The following is a 13110-nucleotide window of genomic DNA, read 5'->3' as shown; positions in this document are numbered from 1 at the left end:
GACTAAAATTGTGATTGTGGGCTATTAGTCTACTTGGCTGTAATATTTGTATGCTTTTTTACTCCTTTCTCATAGATTTTAAGTTTAATTGGACTGGCACTGCATAATGTTCTGCTCCCACTTGCTTCCTAATGGCGCATGTGGGCTCTGAGTCTTTTGTTGTTAAACAAGTGTGTTGACTGTGTATGGGTTATTAATTATATACTGTGGCAAAGTGTGTTCCATCCCAGTAACTGGAGCTTTGTCTAAGCCACGGTGTCCTAGGCTAAATATGCCCAAATTGCTGCACAGTGGTGAAGTGGTTTTTGAAAGCTCTTTTGCAGAACTTTGGCTTCACTAAAGCACTCAAATGACTCAAAGGAGAGTTTTGTCTTTCCAAGGGGAGCAGGTTGTTGTTGACGTGATGTGGATGTGACCACAGACTTTTCTTTGTGAGGGTTCTGAGCTGGAGAGGGCAGGGAAGCAAACAGGTGTGACTGCAGGTGGCCTTTGGTTGGATTGTACTGACAAGATTACGGGATCTGTTGGGGCTCTCAGGGAAATTGTGTTGCACTTGGACAATCAGAAATCTTGTATTTGTGTCAGGAAATGGTAACAGTGCATTATAAAATTATTTGGGAGGTTGCTTCTGGGTACAGAGGCAATGGATATCTAGGCTATTGCTCCATTTGGACATTGAGGGCAATTGGGGCAGAATTTGTTGGTGGGTTTTCTAAGTTATTTCCACTGAGTTCTTATTACATTTACTATTTTCATTTCGCATTGAAGAACAAGCCCAGAACTACAGACCAAAGCTTTTTGAATTCAATGAAGCCTCCTCTCTGCCCTGACTTGTCTAGTGGTCATTTACACTTCCTCTTGTATGATGAAGTCCAACACCACAAATCGTTTACAGGAGTCAGCACCTCACGGATTCAACCAGCTCTGAGTTGTTGAGATGGTGAGCTGGAAATCAAATGATTTAAATGTTTGCACCCTGCTCAGCTCTTCACAGATGATCTTTCTGCACAGCACAGTGGGAAATGTTACAATAATTAAATCAACACATGATGACGGGTGCTCTGAACTCAGCCTGCACATTTGTGCATGTGTGGTGGTGTTGGTTGTTTGTTTGTTTTAAACAAAGCATTGGCACTCTGGAGAAATGACAGTCTGCTTAAGGACTGATAACCAGCTGGTAGCTGCATCCTCGTCAAAAAACCTCTTCCCATTTTTACTGGGTGACTTCAGTGAGGTGCCTGATGAGGCTCGGGGCTTTTCCTCTGATTCTGGAGAAGGCTCAGATAAACTCGGGGCATGTTGGTGGAGGGGGAAAACCTGCTGGTGAGGCAAACTTCCAACTGTGCTGCAGCTGGGGCAGTGTGTGACAGGGACTTCTCTGGCTGAGCAGGACACATTTCCACCTACTCTCCTTCCAGGGAGAAAAAGGAAAGCCAGCTGGGCCACAGATTCCCTCAGCACTCTCCTGATGGGCATCTGCTACAAAGAGAGTTTTTCCCAATTATGTTCTTTCCTGGGTCTGGTGTCTCCCCTCCTTTTCACTTTAGAATAAAAACTCTTGTTTTTCTCTAAGATTTTTATACAAAAATGCTTTGAGGTTTTTATTTTCATTTTCCATTACACAGGGAGAGCAGCAGTGTCTGGACAGGTGGAGCCAGTCATTTGTAGCTGGATGCTGGCTCCCTGTAGCTGTGTGGGACACTTGTGCCCACTGCTGTGCACAGAGGAGCCCCTCAAGTTCTCTTCTCTAGCACTAAAGCCTTTTCTGCAAGCCAGGACTTTTATTTTCCCATTTCTTTTGTACCTGCACAGCCTCATTCTCCCCCACGTTTTCTCCTTGTGTTTAAGAAAGAGAAATGCAACACTTCTGGCACATCCCAGGCCAAATGCTGGGAAAGTAATCTGTTTTTTGGACTTCTTAACTAACCTGGAGGGGGAGAGGCACAGCAGCTGTGGAGCCCTGTAGTGCCATCCTATTTTCAAAGGAGCAAAGCTTTGAGGAAGGGTGGTTTGGGATGTCTAATCAAAGGGATGTGAGCAGGGCACATGGGGAGGTCTGTGGGTTGGCAGGAAGCAGTGCAGGCGATTTTTGAGATCTAAGAAGGCAGAGAGGAACTTCAAGAGACTTTTTTTTTTACCCCCAAGTGGTTTTCATGTTCCCTGTGAAGTCAGTCCATTAAAACACAGATATGTGGTTGGTGGCATCTGTGACTCCACGCAGAGACTTTCTGAAGGAGTTGGGCACTGATACATCAAGGCTGATTCAGGAGCAGGGAAGGAGCCTGCTGAGCCCTTGAACGGGGGAAACTGTGGGATAAGAGCAACATCCACTTCTGTGTCTGATCTGTTTTCAAGGTGTCCAAGCAAGGTAGAAGTGGACACTGGGTGTGAAAGTCCAAAGGGTGTGTGATGTCTGGGACAGCAAGAGAAATGTTTTCTTGGCTTTCAGTGTGGGTGCGATGCAAATTTAATCTCGGTTTTTAAGCTCTGTTGGTTGTCAATCATAACAGGAGGTGAAGAGGCTAAAACATTCTTTTTTAGTTCTGCGAAAAGTAATCTGGCAGGGGAAATAACTCTGAATCTCAACACTGGCTGAACAGAATTAAGGTGCTGAAGGCTGTCATTCTGCCCCCAGAAGGTCACACTCTGCTGCCTCGAACTTGCTTCTCCCTTCTGAAAGCCAGTCAGCAAAATGCATCAAATATTGATGGATTTAATCTTACTGTGTAAATGAAGTTCAGGTTGAGCTGGTCCGTGGCATTAGGTACTGATCTCAGTGGCTGTTTCCTCCTGATAGCCTGGCTTGGGGTGACTGATGGCATTAAGGACTGACCAAAGCTCAGAGCAGACAATAAAGTTCTCAGACCTGGAAGGAGATAAACATATAAAAATATGCTTTTTGTGTGTGTAAGAAAACAAACCAACAGTGATTGCTGAAAACAAACTGGACCTTTAGGGTGAACATGACAGAAACTGTGACAGCAGTGGGATTTAAGGTTTTCTGTACTACAGTGAAGCCAGTGTTGCTGGAAGTGCCTTAGAAACACTGCACGTGGTGGGACCATCCCCCTTTGGCCATGCTCCTGGAGATGGAGAGTGGCTTATGAGGGGTGTCATTCCTCGTGGTGGTGCTTAGAGAGCTCAATCTGCAGCTCTCACAACCTAAATGATTCTAATGTAGCCAGTTGATTGCTTTCTTAATCCCACTCACAGCAGATCCCACTGGTGCTTTTGGCTTGTCCTTCAACCCATCTCTGACTCAGTTTCCTAGTAATTAAAGAGGGGGGAATATTAATTGATCGTTTATTATCAGAAAAACTCCTGAGGATCAGTTGGTTGGTATTTACAGAAGCTTTAAAAGCATCATTACTGCTGTGTGATCTCATCAGGAATAAATAGCAATTTGAAATTTTGACCTCTTGTGAGCTTTTAAGGAATAATATTGGTGAAAATCCTGAGTGACTCTTACGTTTTAAAAGTCTTGGGGGTGTGATGATGTGAGTGAGTCTTGAGGAGAGTATCTGTTGCCTGGTCAGGTGCATTGTGTGTTGATACTGAGGCTGTTCTTCCTTTCAGATACGTGATACACTGAAATATTTTAAATTGGCTTTACCCACTCCATTTTTTTCCCTGCATCAGAAGACAGATGGTATCTGCAAAATAAAGCATCTTTATTCCCTCCCTTACTTTGCTTTCTATCCCATTATCTCAGAAGCTCCCATTTGTGATGCTGTTTTACTGATACATAGAAACCAGGTGCAGAAAACGGGTTTCCAAGGAAAGGAATGGTGTGGGATGTGCTTCTGTAATGTAACAACTGGGGAGGGCTGTGGAGCATTCATCCAGGAATGACTTGAAACTCTCCAGGATTTAAAAAACAAACAAAAAAATATCAGTAGGTTGTTGTTGTGGGGATTTTTTAACTCCTGGTGATATGTTTCACTTTGAAGACAGGATCCAAATGTTACAACTTCCCACAACTTCAGGGGGTTGAAACTGTGGTCTGTGTGTGGTCTGCTCCTCCTTGGTGGAACAGCCAAAAGCCTTCCACCCAAAATTCGGAAATCCCTTTCCAAGTTGAAAGCAGTGACAGAAGACTGATTTCAGTGCTTGGTTGATTAGGCAGAACTGAGGAGATAAAGTACATGCAGTGGCCAGTTTTCCACCCTGCCTGTGTGACTGTCCCGCACTGCGGGTTGGATGTCACTGTAATGTCCCTGCCGTGGTGCGGGGAGGCTTCGGGAGGGGAACACGTTGGTCCCTGCAGTTTGTATCTGCGGTGACAGGCACGTTCTGGCGTTGCAGGCCTGCGGAAGGTCATGGTCCGGGCACACCGACAGGCGTGGTGCTGGCAGGACGAGTGGTACGGCCTCACCATTGAGGACATCCGGCAGCTGGAGAAGGAGGCCCAGCTGATGCTGGCCCAGAAGATGGCCCAGTTCTGCGGCGAGAACGACCCAGAGCAGCACGGTGTCAAGGACACTCCTGGGGAGAAGGACGTGGAGCCCAGCACGGGGTCACCTGCAGACACCGAGGACGCCTCTGCCAACAGCGACGCGGCCTCCGGCAGGTCCCTCACCAAGCAGTGGTCCACCTCCTCCAAGTCCTCACGGTCTTCAAAGAGAGGAGGTAAGCTGCTGCCAATGACTTGCTCTTCTGAACTTGTGGAGGTTGGGTTTTGGGGAGGTTGGGCCATGTCTCCTCGTGGCAGGTGCTTTTGGGACAATGTGTATTAGTTCTGTGAGTCCTGTTAGCTCAGAGGCCTTCTCTGCTGGTGCTCAGGCTGTCTTCTCAGGTGACCTGGTTTGGGTTTGGGAAGGTTTCTGGTCATCCCATGACTGTGACTCAGTGTCACGTGGCAGAGGTGTTACCAATGGCAAAAGCACAGAATCTGTAAAAGCACCATAGAGGAGCAGGCAGGAGCTTGCTGGCAGCACTGAGGCTCCAAAGACAGCCAGCAGCACAGAGTTAGTCCTTGTTACCCAGGACCTACTAGTGGCTTTCTAAGGGCCTTCCATGGTGTTCCCTTCTGGATGTCTGCTTATCCTTGATACCTGTGTCACTGCAGGTTCCTGTGCTCCTCTGTGAGGGTTCTGTGCCACCATGTGCCTGTCTTTTCAGGAGGGGTTGGCTCCATGGGGCTGCACACAGTCAAACACCTTGTCAGCCCCTGGGGACATTAAGGCAGGAACCCCCGAAGGTGTGTGGGGGCTGCTGCCTTCCTCTGGTGATGATGTGCAGTAGCTGTTTGGAGACAAAACCTCACCCTGGGATTAGGTGGGAGTGTGGATTGTGTCTGCATTCCCTTTGAAACACCATTCAGGAAGCTTTCAGGATTTTGATGTTAAAGCTCTGCTGTGCATACACTGTAAGGACTGAGCTTTGAGTTTTGGATTTTGTTACTCACCTCTCCCTTGGGGCTCACCTCGTTTTGCTGTGCTTCCCTTCTTTGGACCGTTCTGTACAAAGGGGTGAATCCCTAGTGAGTTACAGCCACAAGGTTCAAACCCTCAGCAGTTCCCTCTCTGTTTAGCCAAGTGCTGCTGGTAGCAGGGAATAAGCAGCTCTCACTGCAAGAGGGGAAAAAAAAGAAATCATGAAAACCCCAAGGGGCAGCATTTCTTCCAGTGACAGTGGAAGGGAACATCTGGGTGAGTGACGCTTCTCCATCTCTATCATATGCACTAAATATCAGGAGTTGATTCTCCATTTTTATTTCCCACTCCATCACTGATTTCATCGGGGGGTGAATGAGAGAGGAGCAGTAGTTTTACCTTGCGATGACTCACTCGAGTGAGCCCCAGGGAAGAACCTACCAGATGCTTCATAAATCACTGCATAGAGATAAAAATACTGGCTACTTTGCCTGCACCAGGATTTTATATTGATGCACCCATCTCCCATTATGCTCCTTGCACAAACCCCCTCTTCCACTGCTGACACGTTCGCTGGGAGCTGGAGTTTTCAGACCTCTTGGATTTCACTGGAAGGTTTTCACTGGGATCAAAGCATGAATTTCTTTTCAACTGCAGAATGTCTCAGCTTTTACAAGGAAAAGTAATGAAAGAAATTAGTTGTGATGTGCTGGGAAGTACGTCACACAGATATTTTAATCCTCCTTCATGCTGGCAGCACATTACCATATGGAAGCAAGGAGGGCTGTCGCGACGCACCGCCACCTCCAGCTGAAAAAAAAATGCCTTTTCTCCCAAAGATTTTCCTTTTCTCCACCACCCGAGCAAGACCTCTGGTGATGGCAGGACCCTTGTGGCCCTCCCATGTGTTACTAGGTGCTCTATTTTTAACAACTCTTATGCGAGTGCCTTGACGTCACTCGGGCGTGAATTAGCTCTGCTCCGCCACCTCCTCGCTGGCTGCTCCTGAGGGGTGGGCGGTGGGATGCTGGGGGCTGCTGAGCTGCAATTACATGACTCTGCACAGGGTCTCCATCCTCCTTCCCTGTGACAACCGGGTGGGAGATGAGAGAAGAATGTTACTTACATATTGAACTCTGTTGGAACAATAGCACGAAAAGGCTCATGCGGCTGTCACAGTAACCGGAGACTTTCAGGCTCTTGTATATGCAAAATGAGAACTTGTCAGTCTCCTCAGGTTTTGGCTGGGTTAGGTGGTTGCTGTGAGTGCTTTGTGTGCTCTGTGACAGGCATGAGGGACAAACCCTCACTCCCAGTTGTTCTCTGGACAGCGCTCCCTTCAGCAGGCGGCTGTTCTGAGACAACTTCAGCTGAGCCCAGGCTGGAGGGTTGCTAAATTATATCTGAAAAAAAAGGAAAGAAGAAGCCATAATGCAAATATATTTAGCTCAGAGAGCTCAGGAGGGGAAAGTGAAAGGGAGCAGGTAAGTGTGAGAGCAGGAGGGCAAACAGCACTAAAAGGACTTCGGGGTTTCTCCTCGCTCTGTCAGGACCGCCGCTCCGGCAGCTCCCTTTGAAGTAGTCAGATAGCATGTTGTTTAAATCATTCAAGTTTAAAGTTTAAATAGATATCTAATCCAATTTGTGTGGAAGCAATTTCCTTCCAGAAAACAGATTATTCCTCTCCAGGCTGCTCTGCTGAGCTGCCCACCCGAAAGTTAGCGAAGCAGAGGCATGGCTTGTGTGCTGATGAGAGGCACAGAGAGAGCTTCCAATCAGCCTGCTTCCTTCCTAATTGCAAACTTTAAAACCCAGCTGATTTTGCACGTCCTACTAACAATTATAAATAGCTGCCATTCAAAATAGCAGAAGAGTGATCCAAGCAGCTTTGCTTTAATGTAGCATCTTGCTGCCAGGTTCTACCAACAGTAAACAAACAGGATCTGTAAAGCGGTACACTGACATCACACCAGCATCATCGGGGTTTTGTGTTTTTTAATATTGCAGCAGTGAATTTTCTTAGAGAACACATGATTCTTCCTCCAGCAAAGATCATGTTGGGAACTCTCCGTCTTGTCGATGTGGCGTTTCGCATAAAGCTTTTTTGTTTTTTCCAGCAAGTCCCTCGCGCCATAGTATCTCCGAGTGGAGGATGCAGAGCATTGCCAGGGATTCAGATGACAGCTCAGATGATGAATTCTTTGATGCACATGGTATGTGGAGCCTAAATCACCATCGTTTCTTCCCTGAAATGGTGGGGTAAGAGAACGGAAGGCATGAAGGGCGGGGGGTGAGCAGGGAAGGAAGCGAGACTATTTTGCTTTGAAGTCTTTTCCTTTCTAACCACGACGTGCAGCTTCAGTGCAGCTTCTTCCTGCATCACCCAGCAGACTCTTACATTAATGCAGCAGCATTCCAGGTGCAGTCTGAGCTCTTTGAGGGGATCTTGAACAGTCTTAGCCCTAGGGGCTGTATTTTATTTGGTGCAAATGAGTGTGCGTGAAATCCAGCGGTACTTACTGGGCTGTGGGTGCGTCCTAGTGATTCACTGTGACTGATAATTTTTCTAATTTGTTTTTTTAATCAGTAAGAGGTATGATTAATTGTCCTGTCTGGCCTGAAGAGACCTAATTTTGCCTTTATTAACTCCTCATTCTCCCATTCCAACTAATACAACAGCGAATGCAGCGAGGTACTTCAGGTGCCAGAATTAATCAGTGTTTATTGCAGAATTCTCAAAGTAATTTTAACTATCTGTATTAAGAGAACACTGTTATATTTTTTTCCCTCTGTGCATATGTATGTGAAGAAGCTTTGTTCCACTGCACTCATTTTATACATTGTACTTAATGCAAATTTAAGCCTGAAGGGCTCCATCTCTGTTGACAACAGATGGAGTCTCCTCCTGGCTGGTCTGATGGAAGTGAGAGGTGCAATATTTGCTGATGGAGTTGGGAAATGCAGTCGTTAAAAGATGACACCCCAGTTTTGCAAAGCAGAATTTTGCTGATGCTCAGCTGAAGTTCAACCTCCAAAAACCGATAGTATCATGTTCCAGGAGAATTCTCCCATGAGTGTTTTAGTCATGGATCTCAAATTGTGGGGTAGAAAGGGGTGTGTTAGCATGGTGACTTCAGCTGAAATGGCTCAGACACGTGTAAGTTGGGATAAATGTGTGTCTCCTGCCGGGAAAGGGAAGGGCCAGCTTAGTTTAAGTGTCTCTATTTATTAATTTATGTAGCATTTACAAGTATGTGAGGGATTTATTGCAGCAATATACATCCAAGGGAAGAGGAGTGAGTCACCCAAACGGCACCGCCACTATCCACGCGTTTTTAGCCTTTTTAATTACTCACTAATAAAACTGAGATGAACACAGCTCTGCCTGGGATCCAGGGCCCCAGGGAATCCCTGGCATGCTCCTAACAGGCCTGGGAAGAGGAATTAACAAAAATGAGCCTTGTGCACCTCTGTTGCAACACTTGCAGGAGGTTGCTAAGAGTAAAAGCTGCTGCTCTCCTGCAAGCCTCTGTGTAGGCACAGTTTGTCCTCCGCAGTCGGCACAGTTGGGTTGAAAAGTCTTCCTAAATCTGGTGGGATTTTGACTCGTGAGTCAAACCTTTGGCGTGTGTGTGTGCAGCTGAGCAGAGCCCCATCCCCAGGAGGGATGTCTTGGTGCCCCTTGGCCTGCAGAGACTGCAGGGATGAGGCTCCTCTTGCAGCTCATCCCGCCGGGGTTGGTACCATGGGAACTGGCAGGGCTCAGGATGTGAGTCAACAGCCAGCAGAGTTCCTCACAAGTGCTTCCCATACACACACATTTCCTCGCCGTGCAGTGGGCGTAACCTGAGCCCGAGAAGATTCCTTGTCTCCAGCTTCCCACTCACCCTCATTCACTGGTAAAGATAGTGACAAATACAGTAATATCGAATATCTATCCTGTAATAAATGCTAATAATGGGAGTAATATCCCATTCAGGGATCACTTGAGCAGCGGTAAGGGCTGTAATTAGACCTCTCAAGGAATTAAGTTTAATATTTAGATTAAGTTGCTGGAGGAGCTTTGAGTGCAATCGTCCTCTTAATTCTCTTCCAGCATGTGTGTTACAGGCCTGTGCTTTCCACTTGCTCTTGGACAGGCAGCTCCACACTCCTGTGTGCAGGGAAATTGGGATTTACTCAAATTTTTTCCATGGCTGAAAAAGGAAATGGCATGCTGGTACAAAATTTCCAGGTTGCTCTCTTTTTATGGTCAAAATTGAAATAGAGACTCCTAAAAATAATCGGGCTTTGCTTAGATCTTCACTTAGTGCCCTTCATTCCATTTTTTAAAAGCTATTTCTGAGATTTGCTGAAAAGATTAATATATTTCATAACCTTTTTTTGTTCCCCATTGTGGGACTCTTCCAGCTAATTATTTTCTTAGTAACTGTACAGCAATAAGAAAGAGGAAATCCTAGTCTGGGACTCTGAAGATTACAGCTCTTAGATCTTCAGTACATCTGTAATTACTGCTGTTATTACATTTATAACTCTTTATTGAATTTCCAAGCCCAAAATTTTCAGGAAAGACATACTAAGCACAGAGGTATAAATAAATTAGAAAGCACTTAACCATCATAGCAGCAAAAGATACATCCTCAATGGAAAAAAAAAAAAAAAAGAGAAAGGAGTATACAAAACCCCTTTGTATGTCTCTTCCTTTTAATTACACTTCTAAAAACATCATATTTTTGGGACCCCTATTCTTTATTGACTATAGTTGAACGGAGCCAGGGGATTTGGAAGATACTGAGGTAGGAAGAAAAAGGCAGATCCATGCTCTGTGTCTCATCTCTTGAGGAAATCAGCCTGGGGACTTCACATTCCCTTTATTGCTCTTCCTTTTGAGGGGTTTGGTCCTATGAGCAACAGTGATCCTTGTCCCTTCTTCCCCCAGAGAAATCCCACAGCTCTCAAACAGGGCTGGGAGGATCCCGGTGGGAATCCCTGATTTGTCCTCTCCTGAGCTGGAGCCTTCTGGCTGCTTCAGCACCATCAGAGAGGATGGCAAAGCAAAGGCCAAACGTGATACTTTAGATGGTAGCATTACAAATCTAGATTACTTTTTTCCATGTTTTAGGAGTTTTGTTTGTTTAAGTCGTGCAGCTGAAACATTTTGTTTACTTTTCAAAAGGTGCTTAGGTTTTCAAAAGGTCTGTGTAACAAAAGCTGGTAAAGTATATGGTTTGTTTTGACTTAAGCTATCCAAATGTGTACACAGTTGTGGGTTTTATTTAAAATTGTATGTTTGGCTCTTTCCTGTGTATATATTTTTGTGTTTGTGACTCTCAAAAAATCTGTTTTTTAAAGAGGACTTGTCTGACAATGAGGAAATGTTCCCGAAAGAAATAACCAAATGGAGTTCCAATGATCTGATGGATAAAATTGAAACCCCCGAATGCGATGATGTCCAAGGTAATTCTTTTCCAAGTACAAACTGCGTGTGCTATTTTACAGTATTTCCAGGCAATTGTCACAGCCTCATTGTGAACAAGGTAAAACTTGTTATCCTCATCTCACAAAGGGAGAAGAGCATAAAAATGACTGCCCAGTGCTGCTGGAAAAGATCTGCTCAGTGGGAGCTGGGATAGCTTTTGATTCTCTTTTATTTTCCACATTGGTTTGGCTCCTTTCTGTGACAGCCAGGATTCTCTCATATAATGATGAAATACCCCAGCTCTGTCTCAAATGACTTGAATTTCTCCTGGCTCTTCTTTCCTTTTGCTCCATCCTTTGTTCCTGACTGTATCTGCCTCAGTTTTATTTTCTGCTCATCATTATGAAATGGTGAAAGGAAGCTGTAGCTCCTCAGCCAGAGCGATTCACGGTGGAAGGTGACACTCAGCCTTTTTCTACAAAGTCAGTCTGTGTGGGCACAGATGTAGGAATACATCAGATCTCAACTCCCCAGCATAGTTCAAGCAATTCCTTTTATTTTCCCACAAACCAATCATTTCTGACAGTCGTGCAGGGATTTCCCATTGTTGGCATCCTTAATAAAGCAGCGGTACCAGATGGCTGTTATGAGAGAAGAGCTCACTAACGTCCTCAGCTCTTACCCAGGTGATGAGAAATGGCTGGAGAATAAATGACCCAGCATTGCCCAGGTGGAAGGAGGCAGGAAGGAGGGGAGAGGATGATTTGGTGAAATAATGAAGGAGATGTGAGGCATTGGAACAACAGTGTCTTTATGGAAGAATGTCTTTGCCAAAGGACATCTGGCAGCGCTGACATCTACACCTCTGTGCTTCCAGGTGACTTATACCAGGAGACATCAGCAGAGTACCACGTTGGCTCCAGCGTGGAGAGGCTCAGCATCATCGAGGTGAGTGCTTTGGCTTGGTGTAATGAGATCCTTTGCTGCTGGAATGTCTCTGTGTGGGATAAACGTGAGCACTGTCTTGTCTCCATGTGCTGCTGAGCCGCAGTAACACCTCTGTGTGTCCTTCTGCAGTTCAGATTTAAGGGATTTTTCACCCATTTTTTGGACATCATATAGAAAATGCTGTGTAGTTTGCAGGCAGATGGAAGAAACTGGTAATCCCGTGGGGATCAGAGCAGCTTGAGGCTGGGTAGAGCTGTCCTGCAATGCCAGATGAGCAAGTGTGGATGTGGGAGTGGGAGAACAGCTGCACCAAGGAGCAAAGGACAACACTCACTGTGGGGCTGTAGCCCACAGCATGGAGCTGCTCAGAGTCTTGTTTGGAAACCAGTTGTAGCACAGCCTGTGTCAGTACTCTGAGCAAAATAGTAAATAAAAAACACCCCACTGACCTAGCCTAGCTTTCTAGACTTCTGCAGTTCAGAATCCTGGTAAGACACCCCAGGCTGGCTGTTCTCATCCTGCCCTTCAGCAGCTGCCTCTCTGTGCTGCAGGGCTGGTGCAGCTGCTTTGCAGAGTGCCTGCATTGTGTCTGAGTGCTCCATCAAAGATCATGAGCTTTGCAATTACTGTCTCTGCCTAAGTTCATGGTGGTTTGGCTTTTCCATAACAGACTGAGAGCTCCAGGGCCATGAGGAGAGTGGGTGGCTGGGAGGGGAACAGCTCTGGCCACATCAAAATAAGCAAGTCACAGCCCTAAGACTTCTCTTGGAGCTCAAGATGGTGTGGGAAACTTGTCTTCCTCAGAGGGCTGTGCAAACTCAGCCCCCTGCTGTTTCTGCCTTCATTTTAGAAAAAGAACAGACTTCAAAGCAAGATGAAAAAGACAGTTATTTGTAGTTGTTCACAAGTTGTCTGCTAAAATTGTATGAAATTCCTGTGCCACCAATTGCAATGATTTTCAGGTTAAAAGCTTCCCTCACTGGAAGGTGGCTTAGGATTTAGGTGTTTTAAGAGGCTCCAGATCTTACAAGGAAGTTCTAAGTAGTTACCTCCACCCTTGAGCTAATCAGCAGTTCCCCACTTCCTCCAGAGCAGAGGGTAATGAACTGAAAGGTGCCTCCAAATTACTGCTGATAAACTTCTGCATGACCTGAGCTGGGTGACTCATGTTGTTCTCCAAATGAACTCTTGAAATGCTTGTCTGGAAGCAGAAGAGGTGCTGAGACGCTTTGAGGGCTCCTCCTGTGCTTCCACCCGGGGAAAGGTTCACTGTGCAGGTGCTAAAAGTGGAGTCAGAGAAGGTTTAAAGAGCAGGCATGAGTACAGTGGAATGGTGCTAAATAATTCAAGGCCATTCTTATGCAACAG

The 13110-nt window shown here is 45.9% G+C and overlaps 1 protein-coding gene across 7 annotated transcripts in view; it reads left to right on the top strand.

The window, feature by feature from the left end:
• PITPNM2 (phosphatidylinositol transfer protein membrane associated 2) overlaps positions 1-13110 on the top strand; it is a 122677-nt gene that overhangs the window by 79444 nt on the left and 30123 nt on the right. For all 7 annotated transcript variants that reach the window (XM_066331717.1, XM_066331718.1, XM_066331722.1 and 4 more), the window contains exons 7-10: positions 4306-4629; positions 7493-7588; positions 10728-10832; positions 11672-11742. In XM_066331717.1, coding sequence (XP_066187814.1) covers positions 4306-4629; positions 7493-7588; positions 10728-10832; positions 11672-11742 — 596 coding nt within the window. The remainder of the gene's footprint in view (positions 1-4305; positions 4630-7492; positions 7589-10727; positions 10833-11671; positions 11743-13110) is intronic.

Source organism: Sylvia atricapilla, chromosome 17, assembly GCF_009819655.1.
Source record: "Sylvia atricapilla isolate bSylAtr1 chromosome 17, bSylAtr1.pri, whole genome shotgun sequence".
Lineage (NCBI taxonomy): Eukaryota > Metazoa > Chordata > Aves > Passeriformes > Sylviidae > Sylvia > Sylvia atricapilla.
This window is presented reverse-complemented; position numbering and strand designations above follow the sequence as displayed.